This window comes from Staurois parvus, unplaced genomic scaffold (genome assembly GCF_062004578.1).
Source record: "Staurois parvus isolate SC_StPar_1 unplaced genomic scaffold, SC_StPar_1.0 ptg000564l, whole genome shotgun sequence".
Classification (NCBI taxonomy): domain Eukaryota; kingdom Metazoa; phylum Chordata; class Amphibia; order Anura; family Ranidae; genus Staurois; species Staurois parvus.
Genome location: NW_028318360.1, coordinates 8,666,904 through 8,689,343, shown reverse-complemented (window position 1 = coordinate 8,689,343; position 22,440 = coordinate 8,666,904). Strand labels below are relative to the sequence as shown.

General features: G+C 40.8%; 1 protein-coding gene across 2 annotated transcripts in view; it reads left to right on the top strand.

Moving 5' to 3' along the window:
- Window positions 1-22,440, top strand: part of SORCS2 (sortilin related VPS10 domain containing receptor 2) — a 1,187,504-nt gene that overhangs the window by 1,003,579 nt on the left and 161,485 nt on the right. For both annotated transcript variants that reach the window (XM_089691582.1, XM_089691581.1), the window contains exons 10-12: window positions 432-578; window positions 1,286-1,388; window positions 3,346-3,422. In XM_089691582.1, the coding sequence (XP_089547708.1) occupies window positions 432-578; window positions 1,286-1,388; window positions 3,346-3,422 (327 nt within the window). The remainder of the gene's footprint in view (window positions 1-431; window positions 579-1,285; window positions 1,389-3,345; window positions 3,423-22,440) is intronic.

The following is a 22,440-nucleotide window of genomic DNA, read 5'->3' as shown; positions in this document are numbered from 1 at the left end:
CTTTTGATGAGAGGTCTTTAATCTATCGTTACAATATTTTACGCACTCTGCAGCAACTATAGTGTAATGGGAGCTTCTGATATGAAAGGTAGATCTGATGTTAATGGGGGCTCTGATGTGATGGGGGGAGTTCTTATTTCAAAGGAAGATCTGAAGTGAAAGAGCGACTTTGATGGAGAGGGGGCTCTGATGTCTTGTGGAATCTTCTGATGTGACAGAGGCATTCTGATGGCGGGGGGTGCTCTAATGAGATGGGGGGGTGATGTGAAAGGAGGGACTTCTAATGTGAATGGTGGATAGATTTTTTCAGATCACAAATATTTGTGAAATATATAATGTGGCCCTCATACTGAAAAGATTGGAGACTCCTGCTTTGGACAGTGAAACCCATTTGTTTCTGAGATGTAATAATTCTGTTTTAAATTTTGCAGGTGAAAGGCATTAAAGGTGTTTTTTTGGCCAATCAGAAAATTGATGGAAAAGTAACAACACTCATCACGTACAACAAAGGCCGGGACTGGGACTATCTGGCTCCACCAAGCCTTGACATGAACGGCAAGCCAACCAACTGCAAACCGGTAAATCAAAAAGCAGCCACATGGAAATGTCCAAGCATAATATTCCCATAATGGAAATAGATCTTAGTAATTTTTAATTTTAGCTATGCAAAAGAAACTGAGGAAACTATGTAGGTTGTCATTGCTAATGCTGATTTCTTGCTTTCTCTGTCTCTGTCACCCAGAACAGGCACAATAAAGAATTAGCATGACAGCCAGGTAACTAGCATTTCGTAAGTCAGCTGTGCCAGTCTGCATAATTCTCTGTCCTCATGTCTTATACATTTGGTCTTTGTATAAAATTGGCTTCATAACACTGGCCTCAGCATGTATTTACATAATTTTAAGCTGCTTTTGTCATTTAAGCACACTTCAGCTGCAGCCCGAGAATGTTAAATACAGATCTGTAGTTGTAGCTTTAAACAAGATTTTAGCAAGTTTTAGCAGCACTTGACTGTGACATTTTGTTTTCACTATTACGTCACAACTTGTTGAAACTAAACAGCTTGAACCCCTGAATAATATTGCTTTATCCTGCATTAACCTAAGTTAATAGTAGTAAAACATATAGATAGTAAAATATGCATGTTGTATATTGTTGCTGTAATTGGTCTTTACCTTTCTGCTTGAAAAATAATAAAAATGTTACACTTAGATTAATCAGTTCTTTCTATGATAATTTCCTCCAGTATAATTTATATTCTCTCATCTCTTTTGTATCTTTTTAGCCTGACTGCCATCTTCACCTTCATCTGCGCTGGGCAGACAATCCATATGTATCTGGAACTGTCCACACCAAGGACACAGCTCCGGGGCTTATTATGGGTGCCGGTAGGTCATCTAATAACATGCTCACATTTATTCCTCCAAGTTGTTTTTAAACATAAATTTATTTATACAAATGTTTTAATGATAATTTTAAATGTTAGTGGATTTTCATTGAGATATACAGCAATAGACAGCAATACTTCAAATTTGTTTTCAAATTCGATTTTGTTTTTTAATTAAATTTGATTTCATTATTTTGGATTTGTTTCCATTCGTTACTATTGTAATGCGGAAATTCAGATGCATCCAGATCTCTGAATAACAAAAATTTTGTCCGAATTTCAATTTGGAACAAAACAAACTGCACATCTCTAGATATACCCCACAACTTTTTAGGCTAATATTACACAACCTCAGAGCTACTCTTAGATGATCGGCATCCTAAACATCTTCAGACGTGCCATGTAAGCAGCACTCTGTACTCTTCAAGGAGCTTACAGTAAACTTCTTATAAAATAACAGCAGATCCCATAACCTACCTCCTTCTAAAATAATAGTTGCCTGGTCTGGATGCTAACTCTTTGGCTTCCGTACTTTCTGAGACACATACTTAAAGCTACCCATATTTGTTTTAAACATAGGCATAATGTCACCTCAGACTTCTTCCCCTGAGTTTCCTGGGCATTTTTCATGCCACAGACAAGAACTTTGCTCAAATGAAATTTGGGAAGGGAACCCCTATCTTTTGGGGAAACCCATCTGAAAGCAACCTCTAATGTTTGCTATTTGGATTCTAGCCTGGCGTGCCTGACTGGTTAGTTGATGGAAGTTGGTATGGTATGCTGTTTTTTTCCCCTAATTTGTTTTTGCTAAAATGTTTTTTAAAGAATAACAGTTTATGTCCTATGCATACAGGGCATTTAGCCCGAGCATGGGGCTCTGTTATTTAGCCGTGGGCAGAGGGCACAGGCTCCATTGTCTGGCTCCACTGCCAGACGCCTGTCAAACAGGCTGACAGTCTGACAGCTGCTACGGCTGTATGGAGCTGGACAGTGTAGTTAACCCCTTCACACCGGCGCCTTCCAGGGGTTTCTGATGCCGGGAGGCGGGGCGAGGTTTAGGGTCATGTGACCGCCGTAATTGGCTGTCACTGCAGTCACATGATCGGAAAGGTCCCAATCACAAAGAGAGATCGGGACCTTTCCATGGGACGCCAACACATGTGCTGGGAGTGCGCAGGGAACGCGCTTTTAGCACATATTTGTTTACAAATGGTACGCAAATATGCGGCAGCTCGGTGTCCAGGCCCAGCTGCTGAGAGGCCGCATATTTGCGTACTGTTGGCGTGAACAGGTTAACTGTGCAAACATTTAGGGCAATATGCTCCTAGGGATGAATGCCCAGAATGCAGGCTTCTTGCCCTCTGCCCACAGCTAAATGCGGTAGCCCCATGTACCGGGGCTAAATGTCTAGTGTACATGGAGCCTTAGGCCAGCCATAGATGGATCGAAGTTCAACAGGAATCGGTTGAATTTTGATCCATCTATGGGCAGGGTGATTAGAACTAGCCTGTCAGACTTTTTTCAGGCAATCCCTGCAGGTGCCAATGTTCATTGTGTTCTGCTGACAGGGAAGGATCCCCACCAGCAGAACACATTAGCGCTGTGGAAGTCAGTGTTGATGGGGGAATCAACCAGTTTTCATTCTTTCTACCCATGGTGGAAGGAAAGAAGATTGCATAATCTATGATATTATTATGCTGCACAATAAACCTATAGTAAATACGTTGAATGTGACTGTGGAATGCTAAACAAATGCAAGTGAAACTCACTAGGGTAAATATCAGTCTCGGATTGACTGGATGAATTTCCCAGTGAATCCTTTCTAAGAAAGCCCTAGGTTATTTTCTAAGAATGCATATCTTTGCTAATGTGTGCTTTGCTCTTATTAAGAAGGTACAACAGCTGAGGATGTATTCTAAAATACTGTTATATCAATATATATAATTTATCTTCCTTAGGTAACCTGGGCTCACAGCTGGTGGAGTATAAGGAAGAGATGTATATAACATCAGACTGTGGAATTACATGGAGACAAGTAAGCTTCTCTTTCATTTACACTCACCGGCCACTTTATTAGGTACATCTTGCTAGTGCCAAGAAAATATCCCCCCACACCATTACACCACCACCACCTGCCTGAACCGTTGATGCAAGGCAGGATGGATCCATGCTTTCATGTTGTTTATGCAAAATATTTTCTTTCAATTGTACATTTCATGAGAAAATAATTCAGGTGTCAAATACAAACAGTAGATGTCTGTTGCATACCTGAATGTTTTGTATGGCCAGTTTCACTTTAAAGTGTATCTAAAGCCAAGAATCTTTTCTAGATTTTCATTGCTGTTTGGGTCCCTGCTGGGGCAATTCGCTCTATCTGAGAAATCCAAAATTTCAAGGTTGTGACAAGATCAAGAAAAAAGGGGACAATTTTCAATGGTTACACTTGTTCAGTTGACAGCTGGCTGCGAGGGGATTTCCCACATTAGAGAGATTTCCTCCCAATTGCTGTTGTGTTTCCACAACAGGAAGGGGAAACTTCCCAAGGTGACAGAGACAGCAAAAATAAAATCTAATAGAGGTGTTAACAGCCTGCTGCTTTATCCAAAACAGTTTTGGCTAAAAATACACATTTCCAACAAAATGTTTACATATTGCAGCCTTAGAAGTGGTGGCTGTATTAGTTTCCTTTCTTCAGGTGTTTTTCTTTTGTGATCCTGCCAGTAACACAATTCCTGGGTGACACCTATGGATCCTTTTTATTGACTATATCCCTTCTTCTATCCTAGTGCAGCGGGCAGCCCCTGCTCATTGCTGTGGGGTTGTTGAACTGTCCTGGTTCCTCGTTGATCACTCTGTCCCTTGGGCCCACTGTTAAAGAAGTGGTAAAGCAGTCACATGAGCATTGTTATAATGCTGGCACCAGTGTGTCCTCTGCCATGGGCTTCAGGCACCACCCTATGTGAGCCTGTGTCTGATTAAAATACAGGTTAATGTCAATTAAGCAATTAGCCAGCTGAAGAACAAAACTGGAGTGCAAAATCTGATGCAGCTGTGCATGGAGGCCAATCAATTTCTAACTTCAGCTTGTTCAAATAAGCTTTGACCAAAAACAAATGGAAGCCGATTGGTTTCTGTGCAGAGCTGCACCAGATTTTGCACTGTTCGGTTTTAGTAAATCAGCCCCAATAGTTCAATGTTCATATTTTCCAGCACACCACAGATCATTGAGTAGCATCTGGAAGTTTTACTGAAGAATGATCACATCACAGTGACGAAGTGCAACATTTCACATGCCTGAAGAAAGGGGCCCTGTCTGGCTCCAAAATGTTGCACTTTAACCAATGTGATGTGATCATTCTTCAATGATGATCCGTGGTGTGCTGATAAATATGTATATTGATTGTAACACAAGATTACTGGCAAATTATGGCTGCTATTTTGGTTACATATGATCAAAATATGTCAGCCTGTGCGATAAGGAGGCCCCTGTAGTAGAAAGTGAAGTAGAGATAGATAGACTAGTGAGTAGGAAAAGATAGGTACTGGCTACACCCCTCTCCTCTCCTGCGAATGTACTGTGGACCATCCTGCATGGTACCCGAGCTCATCGCTAGTGCTGTTCTGTTGAGAAGATTTGGAAAGTGTTGTAAAGAAAGAGTTATCCCTTGTGTTTTTTCACAAAGATCTTATGAAGACCCCGGAGTTGTCTCTTTGTACTGCCACTCTGGGATATACGCTGTTTAATTTTATGAAAAGGGAGGTATTTCACAGTTTTCTGTTCCCAGGAAAGGCAATGATAGCATGAAGTTTAGGCCTAAATGTACATTACAATAAGTGAAAGTAGAGTGTTAATTTACAAAACTGAAATTACCTTAGAAGAATCTGGAATGAAATTACTTTTCTGCTCTGCATCACAGAATCTTAGGTCTTTAAATTCTATTTGTGTTATTCCTTGCCTGGGGATGCTTAGTGCATATAAATAAATATCATCTGCAATGTAAATAATAATTCAGCTTATCTAGTGGACCACTTACCCACTATGCCATCTAGTTATGGTAGAAATGAGCCAATTAGGGAAGTATTGTGATTAAAAAGCATGTGCAGAAAGTCACCTTGTGTTTTTCATTGCTTATAATGGAAAAATGTAAATGCTGATAACTCCAATTTCATGCCAAACTATTACACAGGTCAGTGACAAAGCAATAATGTGAATGTATATGTACGTATCTGTACACATAGAGATTCTTGCAGATTGGGAGCCTGTACTGAAAGCATATCGAATCCCAAGAACAAAAATGTAATATATTACAGTATTATTTCCCTGTTTTGTTCTTTGTTTTCACTTAGTGATCCTGTCAGTAACACACTTCTTATCCTAGATCAGGGGTTTCTAAACTTTCTAAACAAGGGCCAATTTACTGTTCTTCAGACTTTAATAGGTCTGGACAATGGCCAGTGGGAATAGAAAATGTCCCAACATCAGTGGGAGTAACCAATGCCTTAGGTTTGATTGTCAGTGGGAGTAGGATGACATAGTGACTGTTGTCAGTAAGAGACGTAATAGTGTCTCACCATTGATATTGTTGGGAGGAGTAGTGCCAATTGTTGGTATTAGTGGAAGGAATAGTTCCACATTGTTGTTGTCAGTGGACAGTATATTACCCCATCATTGATGTCAATGGAAGGTAAAGTGCCCCAATGTTGGTGTCATTGTAAGTAAAAGTGCCCCATTGTTGGTGTCAGTAGAAGGAATAGTGCCCCGTTGTCGATATCAGTGGATGGTATGGTGCCCCGTTGTTGATGTCAGTGGAAGGAATGGTGCCCCGTTGTCGATATCAGTGGATGGTATGGTGCCCCGTTGTTGATGTCCGTGGAAGGAATAGTGCCCCGTTGTTGATATCAGTGGATGGTATGGTGCCCCGTTGTTGATGTCAGTGGAAGGAATTATGCCCCAAGGGCAGAATAAAGGCAAGCAAGGGACTCTGTTTGGCTCGTGGGCCAAAGTTTGCAGACCACTGTCCTAGGGTGAAAACACTCAACCACTGTACTGTATCTATGGATAAGTAGTGTTGTCACCCTAGAACAGGAGGAGTTAGAGGATTTAGAGAATTGTAGAACACCCACCCTCTCTCCACATCTCCAAAACATAGGGTGATGTACTGCAGCATACAGAGAGAGCTTGGAACAATTTTGATAACAGTCAGATGTGGCAGAGAGCAAAAGTGATTATTTGCTCACAGGATCAATTATTATTTTATTGTAAATATCAAACAGATATAACAAAATAATATATGTTTTGGTCACAGCTTCGATGATTAAATGTAGTTTATTTATCTACTTATTATTTACTTATACATCCCAACAATACAAAGTGATTTTTACATTCTTGGTAAATACAATTCCCTGACAGTGCGCCCTTTTGATAGACTTTTATAACAGACCCTTTCCAGCCACAGTACTCATACAGCTTGGCAGGTACAGGTTTTAAAGATTAGGGCCCCAAAATCTAACCCTAACAAGATTGTATACATTTTTTTGACTAATCAATTAACTAACACATTACAAGTTCTTGAATTAGCTAGCCTTTTCTTTTGTCACTATCAAGAACCCTCATGTTGCTGTGACAAAACCCTTAAACCTCATAGAAATCCTGAATTCTACAATTGTAGACTGGTTTGACCATGACATTTAACTAAATTTCCTTCTTCACCCTCTGTAACAACCTCCCCCGTTCTGCAATCCTTAGGATCCATTCACACCGGGTGCTTTACTGTAGGTCCCAAGCAGATCCCTGTTGTCTCGGCACAGGGATTTACAGGTGTTGCATGCATCCCATTGCTGGCATCCCATTCATTGGGACACATGGCTGCATGGACACAGGCACTGTGTCCTAATGTGACATGCAGGTGAGTGCAGGTCCCCAAACACTTACACCCGCACTCACCTGCATGTCATATTAGGACAGAGCGGCTGTGTCCATGCAGCCATGTGTCCCAATGAATGGGATGCCAACACGGGGGTGCATGCAAGACCCGTGAATCCTCGTACTGGGATAACATGAACCTGAATGGGGCCCACAGAAAAGCTCCCCATTTAAATAGACCCTTAGGACCCTTTCACACCAGTACACTGGAGGAGTATGCGTGTTACCACTGTGTACGGGAACACATATGCTGTATATGTTAGTGCGCTGCAGTGCCATTCATTATAAAGGCCACCCCAAAGTACCTTCCCAACACACTTGCATTACAGCAACCCACCATGGATTACAGTGCACTATGTTGGTGAAACATGCTGCAGTTTTGATTTTGGTCCACTGGGGTGCATAGGCAGTCCATTGAAATTAACTGGGCTACATTAAGCTTAAACACACTGTAGTGGACCACCTTGATTTGAATGGGCCCATAATAAATGGAGGGTGAGAGAGATGATCTCTGCTAAGTTATAATGCCACCTTCTCTAGCCTAGTCTTTCAAGTAGGAGCTATGGGAGAGCTCTTGTCCATAATGGGCATGGTATTGACACAGCTCCAGATGATCCACATTGGCTCACAATTGATATGATCCAAAAATATTTACACAGTGTAAAGGTGAATAAAGCTCCTGGACCGGATGGCATACACCCACAGGGTCCTTAAAGAATTGAGCTCTGTCATTTCAAAGAGTAGTGGTTAATGATTCATGCTCTGAATGGTCTAGGGTTGTTGGTGGTGTACCCCAAGGTTCAGTGTTGGGACCCTTACTTTTTAATATATTTATAAACGATATAGGGTCTGGGATTAAAAATCCCATTTCAGTCTTTGCAGATGACACCAAACTATGCAGTGGAATAACGTCCTTACAGGATGTCTCCAATTTACAAGCTGACCTCAATGCACTGTTTAATTGGGCAACTGAGGTTTAAATGAGGTTTCATGTTGATAAACGTAAAGTTATGCACTTGGGGGGCTAAGAATATGCATGCATCATACATACTAGGGGGGGTACAACTGGGGGAATCAATGGTGGAGAAGGATCTGGGAGTTCTGGTAGATCACAAGCTTAATAATGGCATGCAATGCCAAGCTGCGGTTTCTAAAGCGAGCAAAGTCATCTCTTGTATTAAAAGAGGTATAGACTCCAGAGAGAGAGGTGTCATATTACCCCGGTACAAATCATTAGTAAGACCTCATCTGGAATATGCAGTTCAGTTTTAGGCACCAATTCACAAAAAGAACATTGGGGAACTGGAGAAAGTACAGAGAATGGCAACTAAACTGATAAGAGGCATGGAGGAGCTCAGCTATGAGGAAAGATTAGAGGAACTGAATTTATTCTCTCTTGAGAAAAGGAGATTAACCGGTTCCCGCCCGGCCTATGTCCGAATGGCGGCTGGCAAAAACCCCCATCCCTCCGAGTGGACGCCGTATGGCGTCCTTTCGGGCATGCACAGTTTGCATGCCAGCAGAGCCGCGCAGTGGCGCGATCTGTCACCGGCCGTGTACCTCGGACATGGCCGATGACAGATCTGTGTACCGGCCCCATTGCCAGTACCATGTGACCTGCTGTGACCAATCACAGCAGGGCACATGACAGTTGTATACAATGGATGGCTTCCTATCATGCCATCCATTGTATACAAGTGTGGCTAGCTGTGAATGGTCACAGCGATCACATGCACAAGCTGGGCCAATCACAGCCCAGCTGTGTCATGTGATTAGCTGTGGCCAAATCACAGTTAAGAAAAAAAAAATCCTGAATGAATCGATTTCATTCAGGTAAATGCTAGCTTATAGCAAAGTAATTCTGTGCTAAAAGCAAATTGTGTAAAAAAAAAATATATATATAGATCACTTCCCCAAAGTAGTACAATGTTACTATGGTAACATTAAACTACTTTGGTCATAGTGAAATATGAAAAAAAAAATCTTTAAAAAAGAGAAAAAAATTAAAAATAATACAAATTAAAAAAAAAAAAATTTTTTAATTATTTTTTTTTCGTACTGTCACCAGTCAGTGTCCCTGATCACCACCATGCCAGTTATATGATGACGCTGTACTGCACTGGTGACAGTATGTAAAAAAAAAAAATAGTGAAAATCATTTTTTTTATTTCTTCATTTCCGAAAAATTATGACAAAAAAATTACAACTTCAAAAAACTCGCCATGCCTCTTATGAAGTACGACGGACTGTCTAATTTGCAAAAAGGGGTACTTTGGGGGATATCTGTACTGTTCTGACATTCTTGGACCTCTAGAAATTAGATTGGCTGTCAGTACTTCAGGATTGATCAATAATCAGATATATACCATAGTTTGTGAACTCTATAACTTTCCTACAAACTAAATAATAAATACTGATTTGGATTATTTTCACCAAAGACATGTAGTAGAATACAGCTTGGCCTAAATTTATGAAGAACAATTATTTATTTGCAAACTTTTATAACAGAAACAAAGAAAAACGTGGGGTTTTTTTTCAAAACTTTCGGTCTTTTTTGTTAATTTAGAAAAAAATTAAAAACCCAGCGGTGATTAAATACCACCAAAAGAAAGCTCTAGTTGTGTGAAGAAAATTATAAAATTTTAGTTTGGGTACAATGTTGTATGACTGCGCAATTGTCATTCAAAGTGTGAGAGCGCTGAAACCTGAAAATTGGCCTGGGAGGGAAGGGGGTAAAGTGCCCGGTATGGAAGTGGTTAAGGGGGGATATGATCAACATGTGTAAATACATTGGTGGTTCATATAGTGAACTCGGTGTAGAGTTATTCACCCTGAGGTCATCACAGAGGACAAGGGGGCACTCTTTACATCTGGAGGAAAATAAATTTAATCTCGAAACACAGAAAGGTTTCTTCACAGTGAGAGCTGTGAAAATGTGGAATAGACTCCCTCAAGAGTTGGTTCTGGCCAGATCAATGGATTGCTTTAAAAAAGGCCTGGATTCTTTCTTGGATACACAAAATATAACTGGATATAACATTTATAGGTAAAGTTGATCCAGGGAATATCCGATTGCCTCTCGGGGGATCAGAAAGGAATTTTCTTCCCTGCAGGAGCAAATTGGATCATGCTTTGCTGGGTTTTTTGCCTTCCTGTGAATCAACTGTGGGTATAGGATTATACCTTTTTTTTTTTTTTTAAATGGTTGAACTGAATGGACTTTTGTCTTTTTTCAGCCAGACTAACTGTAACTATGTAAGTACATTAAAGCTCCAGCACTCTAATGCCCCGTACACACGATGAGAATATCGGACGAACGATCAGCTGTTTTTTTTTCGCTTGCTATTCTCACATCGAAAGGGAAAAGGTTACTAAAGATACGAAAATTCTCCTTTGAAAGAAAAGAAATTCAAAAGTGATATCATGTATTGCATTGTATTTGTATTGTATTTTCAGACAACTACTGTACTGATTAAACGAAAATCGTGCAATCTGGTGTCGTACGAGAAAAATTTTTGCGCTTGTCCCTTCGGATATTGTCGTACGAATTGTCGTGATCGGCTCTCGAAAGCTGTGTACTGACGATCCGATTATCAGACGATCGGTCCTCGTATGAAAATTTTCGTACGATTTTCTTATAGTGTGTACGAGGCATAAGCCTAGAATAATTCCCTGCCCTCCTATCCAGCCTACCCCACCAAGCACCCGTTCTCCTAATTTCACACATCTTGAGACACATTCCAATATAACTGTGTATGCTTTTTACTAAACAACTATTTAGCTGTTCACAAAGGCAGCAACCAAAAGTATTTTCTTTTAATGAAGAAAAATGAGCAACATCTAGAACTCCTTCCACCCATTCAGCATATTACCAGATATTGGTTCCGTGTGGTTCTTAGTAATATAGATAATCATTTAGCTCTACAATGCGTCCCGCTGTTGTGTGAAATGAAATTTTGAGACCAAAGATGGATCCTGTGAAGTAGGAGAAATATTTTTATAAATTGCTTTGCACTCAGCTGTTAATACTAATCTTTCCCCTACTACTGTGTTTGTTTTGCTGCGGAGTCAACCCAAGTCTCATTTATTGTAGCATCAGAACAATGGCATTTGATATGAGAATTTCAATTGGTGAAACATTGCAGAGTTCAGACAATTGTTAGGGATTAAATGCATTTGGAACGCAAGATTTCTGGCCTTCCTGCTGTATTCACAGAAGGACATTAACAAGGAGCAATTTTATATACCAAGATTCCAGGAAAGATAACTGGCACCAAGGGCTCAGAATCAGGTAGTATACATAGTCTCGAGTTCAAGATAATGCCAAAGTGAAATGCAAGCTTCATAAGGTGTAAGACTAAATGAAGGCTGGCAAAGAATTTGAAAACGCACACACATAAAACACACAGAAAATGCTGCTACCACCTCTTACTTACAGTCTATTAAACAGATATTTACTTTGGGTACTGTTACCTTATTAGATGAATTACTTATGTCACAGTAATTGCAGCGTTCCACTTACCGAGAATGTAATAAACGTTTGCACATATGCCAAGTTATGAATAAAGATTGATGACAGAAAAGCCAGCCTAACTTGGCAGTAGGAACTTTTATGCTGACAATTAAACATTTGCTGAAGTAATAAGTCAGGAGGTGAAAATGTAGAAATCAGACAAGGGATGTAATGCAATATCTTTTTCAATAAGAAAAGTGAATAGGGTGACAGCACAGAAAAATGTATTGGATTCCACCAAACATCAAACGAACACCAAATGAAGCCATATTACTAACCTTCAATTCATGGGATATCTCAGGATCAACACTTGACAAAACACTCAAAGGATTCAACCAACACACCCAAAATTATATTTCAGCTTTTGGGAGTTGCTGAAGACTTAGGCGTCTTTCACACAGGCAATTCAATCAGGTCCACCTGTCAGTTTTTCAAGCTGGCCTGATCAGAAGATCCATGCATTCCTGTGGACAGGCAGGTGTAAACGGACATCTGCCTACCCCTATGTCTGATCTGATCTGCTAAACAAAAATGGAAGGGGATCCATCCTCTTCCACGTAGGTGGATTGGATGGTAGTCGGGTGTAAACAGAGAGCATTTTACTCCACGCTGCCAATGGCCATGTCCATGGGCAACACAGTGGCTAAATGGTTAGCACTTCAGCCTGGCAGTACTAGGGTTGTTGGTTTGAATTCCATCCATGACCACCTGTCTGGAGTTTGCATGTTCTCCCTGTGACTGCGTGGGTTTCCTCTGGGTACTCCGGTTTCCTCCCACTTCCAAAGACATGCCGTAGGTTAATTGGCTCCTGTCTAAAAAAATTGTCCCTAGTATGTGTATGTATGAATGTGAGTTATGGACTTTAGCTTGTATGCCCCTTGAGGGTTAGAGACTGATGTGAATGTACAATATACAGTATATGTAAAGCGCTACTTAAGTTGACGGCTCTATATAAGTACCTGAAATAAATAATAATAAATGTCTGCTCTGCAGAAACTGAGCAGACACAGATGTGTCATCCACCCATTCTGCTCTGATCAGCAAGAAATCTGTGAGTGTATCCCCTGCTGATCAGAACAGAATCTGCCCCATGTGAAAAAGACCTTAAACAACCTGAGAGAGTCTTATACATCTCTCGGATGCTACTGGTGAGATACCTTAACCCATTTACAACTGCATTACATAATGTATTGGGCATCCAATAAGTGGGTTTTATTCCTGGGTGGTGCATATATGGTCTCCTGTGTTGGTGCAGGAAGTAAGCTCAATTGCAAGCTCCCAGGACTGAGACTGAGCTGTTACTGACAGCTCCGGGTCACATTGGAAAGATTGGGAGCTGGGAGACGCGGCTTCCAATACCGTGATCACTGTGAAGACATGCACCAATGCTCCTTCTCATCTGTGAAGAGGAAAAGATACATTGTAAGTAAATAATTAACTAGATCAGAGTTTGATCTAGTTTAGTGAGTATCAGTATATGTGTCAGTATGATTGTCAGTTAGCGTTAGTGGCAGTGTTAGGGTCAGTGTGTTTTAGGTAGGACAAAAAAAAATCAAAAAACAAATAGAATATATACTATTATTTCTTGGCCCTGCTCTGGGTACAAAGAACAATTTCGCAGCCAGATGTGATATCACCAAAATTTAGTGAGTTTCTTTGGTGGTGGGTTATGGTAATGGCCTAAAAATATACAGCTAAATCATAAAAAAATATACTTTGGGGTCAGTTTTCCTTTGATAATTAAAAAAAACTGTAGATATCCATTAACATTCCCCACCAAATGAAAGCCCAAACTGTCCTGAAAAAAAACAAGGTATAATTACCTGGATACAAAAAGTAGTCGCGATCTGTACAACTTTACTAACACATGTGAAGCTGCAAAATTCGATTTGGCTGTTAAGGCTCATTTTGACCTTGGTCATGGAGGGGTTAAAATAGATCAGTTTTTTTTTTTCATTTTGGATAGAGTAAGGTAGGGTTAAAACAGATTTTAGTTTTTGCCCTCTGTGTCCCATTGGGGAGATTTCCCTCTACTTCCTGTTCCATTGTCAAAACAGGAAGTGAGAAGATATCCCTCCCCATTGGAAGATTTCCCCTCTGTTTCTGTCCTGGTGTCAACCCAAAACTTGGGATTTTCCTTTAATTTCACTCTTGGGGATGATGGTAAACATGACAAATAGAGAGGAGGAATCTCCATAACGGGGGCACTAAAAATTCAACAGGTGCTCAAATACCTCTCCACTCTATCCAGAACTAAATAAAGAGCTTTGCCTTTAGTTATACTTTAGTTTGAGCTGCTGAGTTTGTATAACTGTTGTGACCATTATAGGGCTCAATTTCCCTGTTGGATTTTTAATATATTTTATATAGTGAGAATGCAACGGGAGCAGCTGGAAAAGTCCCAGGTAGACGAGAACTCAGGATGTATGGTAGAGTGATCTCACTATTAGAATATCCAAAGACACATAGGAATTCAAGGGTTGAATCTGCCTATCATTCTTCCAATCATTAACTTCAGTTTAAATGAAACTCATGTACTTGCCAGAGTATGACCTGATTCATCAAGCTCCTCCATCGCATAAGGCATTCAAAATATCACCTAAAGTGGAAGCTTACCCTTGAATTACCCTATAAACATTAAACAGCCACAATACGAGGGCTTTGTCTGTAATCTGGTTGTTCAGCAATCAGCATTAGAAACTGTCGGCTATTTATTAGTGATACCCTGCAAGTCATGTTGTCGTTCAGCCGAATGCTATTTACAGTAGGTCTCGTGAATTCAAAGCCTGACCAGGGGCGGACTGACAACTCATGGGGCCCCCTACTGACCCCAGGCCCTCGGGCAGTGCTGAGTTTCCAAATGGTCAGTCTGCCCCTGAGCCTGACATACTTCCTCTGTGTCCTGATGCTGTCAAGAAGTAGGTTGCCCAAGGGAGTAGGAGTGACTCTATGAGTTACTTTGTATCACTGGTAAATGTCCAGTAGTTTCCAATGGTGATTGCTGGACAAGCAGAGCTCGAACGGAATTCAAACATGGCGCTATGCATTTAGATGTCCGTTTATGAACCAGCAGTAATAGATTGCTGCTCAGTTCTCCGGCATTCTTGGAGAACACAGTTCTCCTGTGAATGCAGTTTATGAAGCATATGTAGATCAGTTCTCCGAATGAAGGGAGACCGGTCTACAACACTGGAAAACGGCTGATTTTACTATAATCTCGCGAGATTACAGTAAAAGATCAGTTTACTAAGCAGAGGTAAATTATCTCTGCTTAGTTTGCAGTCCCTCCGATTCTCCAGCTCTGGGCTGGAGAATCTGGAGGGAGAACACAGATCTCCAGTGAAGAGCTGAACATGTTCTCCTGAGTGTCATAAACTGTGAATGACCAGAGAATAGCTGCGATCCTCTGAATCACAGCTATTCTTTGTGTCATAAAAGGACACCTTATTAAGGAACCTATGTTATATGGTTGTGTAATGCTCATAGAGTAATTCTAGAGTCAACTCCCACTTCAACCACTTGCCAACCAGCGTACGTATTAAAATGCTCTGGTCACCCCTATGGCTTGGTTATAGCCTGGCATATCTCTGGCATTGACACGGCTTATGTCTGTTGTTTCTGTCCATACCTGAATACTTGAGCCCCTGCGTGGGCAGTTTATGAGTCTGTTCCTTGGTAGAAATTAATAAAAAAATATTGAAGCAGAAAACATCCTAGTCAGCAAGTGGTTATAACAGGATTATGGCTGCAGCAGCCGGTGACCAGTTTTCTTGTAAAAATGATCGGGGGGGGGGGACTGTGATCACTTTTGTAGTGCTACCAGGGTCCCTCCCCCTCCTTCTGCAACAGCTATTTTATTCTCAATGACCTCTGCTTTCAGATAATGTATAATATTTGGGGTTAATTAATTTTGACATGTGTGAAAAAAAAATAAAATGTTGCCCCAGTAGGCAAGCAGTTAAGGCATGCCAAGGTAATGTATACTGAGATATGTTGAGAGGACACTTCAACATGCCCTAAAATAATTACTAAGTTATTTTTTTTTTTTTAAATAACAAGCATGGCATACTTACCTGCTCTGTGTAATGGTATTGCACAGAGTGAGCCTGAACCTCCCTTCCTGAGGTCCCCTGCTGGCACTGTCCACTCCTCCTCTTCTCGGTCTGCGCTCATAGCAAACGTCTTGCTATGGGGGTAGATGTGTGGACTCAATCCTAGACAAGGCTTTGTGCATCTATAACCACATATAGCACATCTTGGCCTCATCCCCTCACTCCCTCTTTACAGAATTTGACTGATGGCAGCAGGAGCCAATGGCTCCCACTGCTGCCGAGTCACCTGTGCGAAGAAAGAGAAGAGCTGCTGCAGATGGGAAAAGCGCTGGATTGAGAGAAGGATCAGGTAAGTGTTTAAGGAAGTGGGGCTGAGGGGAGCAACTTTTGAAAGGCATTTTTATCTTCAAGTGTTACTAAACCCACAACAGTAAAAACAGTGTGTATATGCATCAAAGCATGCTTGTTATACTCACTGTGGAACCTAGGGGGTTAATCCTCTGCATTGTGTAAAAACTCTGTTTGATCCTGACTTCTATGATCCTCCCCTTCTTCCAGTGTCCCCCTCTTATCTCCTGATAAGACATATTGTGTGGAGTCACTCTGCACATGCTCAGTTTGGTGTGTATTGATAGAGTGGTTTTTATTTCCCTGGGAAAGTGCATGTGATCAGCACAGGGCCAATAAGCACTGTCCAGACAGAGGTCAGGGGTTCTGCATCCTCCTAGAGCAAAATGAAAACTCCTACAAGCGTTAACCAGTGCTTTGCTTAATACTGATAGAAGTCACAAGACTGCTCTAACTGCTGATGAGAAAAGGTATTTAGCATTTTATATTTACTAAAATAATTGCATTTCCATGTCCTGTGTACTGTGGGAGACCAGATATAGTGAATGCAGGGTCCTGGGTTCACGTATACACTTTACATCATTTTCATCCATTCAAAAACCAAACGTCAAAATGTGTTGCTTTGAAATGGAAAGTGAATTAAAATGTTTGGGACATTAGTAAGTATATTGTCCACACAATAATTTCAGGATTGAATGTGCAGAGGAGCAATTGTGTTACATTTTCATTCAAATGTTTGCTTGATTTTCTATCCATTTATTCCCAGCTTAAAGCTGCAATAAACCCAAAACCAAAAATGTAATATATTGCAGTTTACCAATCCTTGGATGCTGTGGCTGCATTCATTTTCATTGTTTTAGGCTTTTTCCCTCTGTTTACACCTGGTGATCTGACCAGTAATACACCTCATGTATTAGAGTGGCTCCACTCTGAATGAAGGAGCACAGGGGGCAACTTTTGACAGCAGTATTGTCAGTCTGGGGGGAGTGGAGTATTAGATATACTAGCAGATTTAAAAGAATCAAGCAATCTAAAGAGTCATTTTCCACTGACTACCAATCTAAGGAGTCCTTCTCCACCGACAACCAATCTATGGAGTCCTTCTTCACTGGCCACCATTCTAAGCAGTCCTTCTCCAATGACCATCAAGCTAAGGAGTCCTTTTCCATTGACCACCAAAGTGAGGAACACTACAGTTTTCACTTTCCTTGGGTTTAATAAATATTATTAACTAATATTCTTTTCCTTTCATTATTATTACTGAAAATAAATTTGTATTATAGATCAGCCGTAGGTGTTAAGTACGTTAAGTACACTGTAATGCCTATGCTTTCATTTATTATGTCTCAACTTGCTTTTCACGATAATGTAGAGTGAGCTGTAAATACAGTAATTATTAGCAGGGGTTCTCTGAGACCTGAAAGTTATTTCAAGGATTCCTCCGTGTTAAATAGGAGGCATACTCTATGAACACTAAGCAAGGGAAATGTAAAGTCCAATAGAAAAAAATATTTTCATGTAAAACATTAGAGAAATTATATGAATGGCTCATTATTCAAATGTACAATGGAAGTGTAAAAAAAACAAAACCTCAACATATCCTTCCATGCTATAAGCAATAAAAAATAATACTGAATAAAATAATGAATTAAACCCCCCAAAAATGTGAAAGTGACACAGCTGCTGTATGTGTATAGCCAGCCCACAAAGTAAATGTCAAATACAGAAAATACAGCGTTGAAACAAATATTTAATAAATAAATCAGTGCTAACATAATCCACCCTTCAAATGAATGTACATATCAAAATGACAAAAGATTCTAACATGAAAAAATGAATTAATAAATTCAACAAATGCCCCAAGCATTACAAAGTCCTATGGAGTGTTCTCTAAATGTTTTCTCCACCAGGTATTTCTTCCCAGGCGCTTGAGCTAGTTACATCAAAACGTGCTCCCTCCAACTCAATCATGGGGTGCACTTATCAGACCCTAATGCCTATCGAAGAACAGATTAGGCAAGCAAGGCCACAAAGCTGCTAATTCACTTCCTGGTTATCTCTCGCCTCGACTACTGCATCTCCCTCTTCGTTAGCTTACCTTTACATAGGCTTTCCCCCCTCCAGTTCAGTTCAGTGTCTGCTACCCCTCTCTGCCAATCCCTCCACTGGCTTCCACTCGCCCAACGAATAAAATTCAAAATACTAACAACAACTTACAAAGCCACCCACAACTCTGCCCCCAGCTACATCACCAAATCGGTCTCAAAATATCAACCAAACCGCTCTCTCTTCCATCCTCCCAAGACCTTCTGCTCTCTAGATCTCGTGTCACCTCCTCCCATGCTCACCTCCAGGACTTCTCTGGAGCTTCTCCCATCCTATGGAATGCCCTAACCCAATCTGTCCGGCTATCTCTTAATCTATCCACCTTTAGATGATCCCTGAAAACCTTTCTCTTTAAAGAGACCTATCCTGCTTCTAAGTAGTTAACTGCCTTTTATTTCCTCCATCAGCTCATCCCCCACAGCTATTAACTTTTGTATCACTCAACCCTTCCTCTTGGATTGTAAGCTCTAACGAGCAGGGCTCTCTGTTTCCTCTTGTACCAAATTGTATTGTAACTGTTATGTCTATCTTCATTTTGTTAAGTGCTGCACAAATTGTTGGTGCTATATAAATCCTGATTAATAATAATGTAATAATGTCAGGTACCCCTACACACGGGCCAAATATCAGCTGGCTTGCAATTCATGCAGAATTGCTAAATTACTAAAAGGTCACCTGTAAAATACAAACCTAGATATACATACATATACTGTATGTTAGCTGTGTTACCTGTCATTCGTAAAAAAAACATTAAACAGATATGTATTGCAACTTTGGAGGAGATTTATTTATACTGTTTTTAATTGCAGTTGCTAATTTGTTGCATCCAATATTATATATCTCAAGTTTAGGGCGGATTTATTAGCCATACACAAGTTGCATAAAATTTTAGCTACAATCAGTATATCAGTGCCAGTTTAACAAATGCTCCTTTGCTTCTGCGACAGATGTGAGGTTAAATTATTTTTCAAAAGAGGTGCTTGCAGTTATGGCAGAAGAGAGAAAATAGGCAGACAGATGCTACTTGGTTGCACAACCGCTCAGGACAAAATGTGCCGCTTTGCTCGCAAAACAGACCAAAAAATACTGCTTACATTTTTGCTTGCAAGTTGCTCCATAATTAACATGCATGATGTAATAAATATGCTCTGTGTTTTTATGTTCTTTAACAAGGAGTTTGGAACCCCAAGGCTCTGTTCACACCTTGCAAGTGCAAGCAAGTTTCCGTGAGTCATGTGGGGGGTAGCCCATTTATTTTGGTAGACTGCCTTATTTATTTATTTCAGGTACTTACATAGAGCCGTCAATCTACGCAGCGCTTTACATATATATATATTCACATCAGTCCCTAACCCTCAAGGGGTATACAATCCAAGGTCCCTAACTTCCATATATACATACTAGGGCCAATTTAGACAGGATTCAATTAACCTACCAGCATGTCTTTGGAGTGTGGGAGGAAACCAGAGTACCTGAAGGAAACCCACACAAGCACAGAGAGAACATGCAAACTCCAGGCAGGTGGTACCGTGGCTGGGATTCGAACCAATGACCCTAGTACTGCCAGGTGGAAGTGCTAACCATTTAGCTACTGTGCTGCCTTATGCACAGGAATCGCGGATACAGAAGTCCCTGATCCTTTTTTCAAAATCGCACCGTACCCAACCACATGGTACTGCAATACCATAAGTTTTGACACGCGCATGTTAGCAGATGTGCAGGGGTGCCATTAGGGACACACAAATGTGAATGCAGGCTAGTAGGCCTTAATGTTCCTCTGTTAGGAGTTCCATCATATGCTTACAACCCTGCTACTAATTCTAGTGGAGTAATGTGGAGTAATATCTGGTAAGAATATAAAAGTAAATAGATTCAGGGCTGTGAGAAACTTCTCAATTGTTTTAAGCTCTTAAACCAAGCTGACAGATCATTCAGAGCAGATGAGGAACAATTGTAGAGTGGCTGCCAGCTCCCTAAAAGAGCCTGCCTTTCCAAAATCCTCCTGTCTGCAAGAATGTCCCTCTTGGCAGTAAGAGGACGAGGAGGGGGCGAAGAAGATTTAGGAACTGGTGAAGATTAAGCCGATTGTCATCACCTCTATGCGTATTAATGTGTCATTCTTTAAAGTCGCAGATAGCGGCAGCTGCTTCATGACTGCTTTAGTGCTGTCAAACAAAGTATCAATCCAAAACAAACAAGAGCAGAAAATAAAAAGGATGGAAAAAAGTGCTGGCTCCAAGGATCACCTTACTGGGCTTAGCAGTTTTTCTAAACTTTGTCTTAAGATCTTTTTAGGTAATGATTATACTTCCCCCTACCCCCACCTTACCTCTGTATTCATAATAAAAATTTGCAGAGTGTTAATATGATCTTAAGTGGTCGCTAAAGCTTTGCAAGTATCAGTAACTCAGCGCAAGATTGGTTTTACTGCTGTTGCGTCTATGGTGATGAGGAGATTTCCATGTATTTGCAATATTCTCCAAGTTTTTGAACCTGGCTGATTAGTATTATAATCTCTCCCTGCCAGCTTATTATAGTCACAGATTCATTATGAACAAGGTCATTAAAACAGAACTCTAGGCAGATATAAAATATACAAATTAAAGTGACACTAAATCCTGGTTTGAAAAATAATATTTTTTTCAAGTATTTTTTCCTGTGTATCTGGGTGCAGCCGGCTATGTGATCCCTTGCCCCCCACATCCCCCCAGTGGCAGTAAAATGATCAGCAATACAAGGGGAGATGAATTTGGCTAGCTTCTCTCCCCTCTCTCACTGCAGCTGACAGAGGCAGCTCTGTGTGAAATTTCCCAGCTCGCTCCTACCCCCTCCTTCTTGTTTGCAAAGGACCTGAACTAATCAGAGGCAGGGAGACAACATGCAGATGCAAGGATCATGGGATGGGATCATGCAAGGATCATGGGAACTGTAGACCTTAAAGGAACAAGTGAATAGAGACTCTTGAGCTGTGGAATTCAATACCCAGGATCCTCTGCACAGAAAAGGACTTTTCCTGGGCAAACGTGCAGGGATCTGATCAAACCAGCATGGGGAACAGTACAGTGCAGAACAGTTGCTGGGGTCTGTGCATTGCATTAGAAAGGACAGAGCCTGTACTCAGATTGGGTGCTTTTGCTGTCTCCGGAGGATCCAGAGGAGCCTGAGGACTGTGCTGCAGAAATATTGTTTGCTAAGCTGGGTCTGGAGAATAGAGACTGAGCCTTGTAAGAACCTGATCAGGTGAGCGGAACTACTGAGCTTTAACCCTTGCTGCCAACAGTTAATGCTAACTGAGATTGCCCCTACCTGAACAGCCCATCATCCATCCCTTGTGTAGAGTCTTAAAGGGACAGTAAATGTGCATCACCAACACAAGGGCCCCAACGAAAGCCGGCCCACATTGACAGTTAGGCACCAGGTACTTTGCTGTCACCTCCAGTGGTACCCATTTGTTAGGAAGGTGTACGCCTTCCCACCAAAGGGCTATTTGTGCAGAGTACTCTCTGGGACACTTTTTGAATAGTCATTGGCAAGAGTTACAGTGAGGTTTTTATTTCTATGTGCCATTAATGCTTTGATGTTGTTCTTACTAATGTCTAATGTTATGTATACTAGTTTAATTGGGTTTAGCCTTATTGCTAAATGGCCTGGGCTGTAGGTGTGGCTAACATTCCTGTGAATTAACCCAACATATTCTTTGATCTGTTTATTGGCATGTGAACTGTGTTTATTCTACTTTGCTACAATATACTTACCCTATCATCGATTGCCCATGGCCTATTTTCTGCACATTATTAGAGTGGTAGCAGACTAATATTTAACACAGGTGTGAGCTACCTACAATCTATAACCAGGTGTGTCGGTGGAGACCACTGAGCAGCTTTAAGAGTCGTGGCAGAACATAGGACCCATTATCACCAGAGGCTCCTGCATGGTTGAGCGCGACACTTAATCTTTTTTTTTTTTTCTTTTGATCTGACTTCGTGTTAGAGGGTGACTATATTCATGTTGAAAAAGAAGTGCAATGCAGAAAATCTCTAGACTGGAGGTGAATAATGCAACGTTTGAATCTCTTGGTTAGTTACTACCATAACAAGTATCTTGTTGTGCT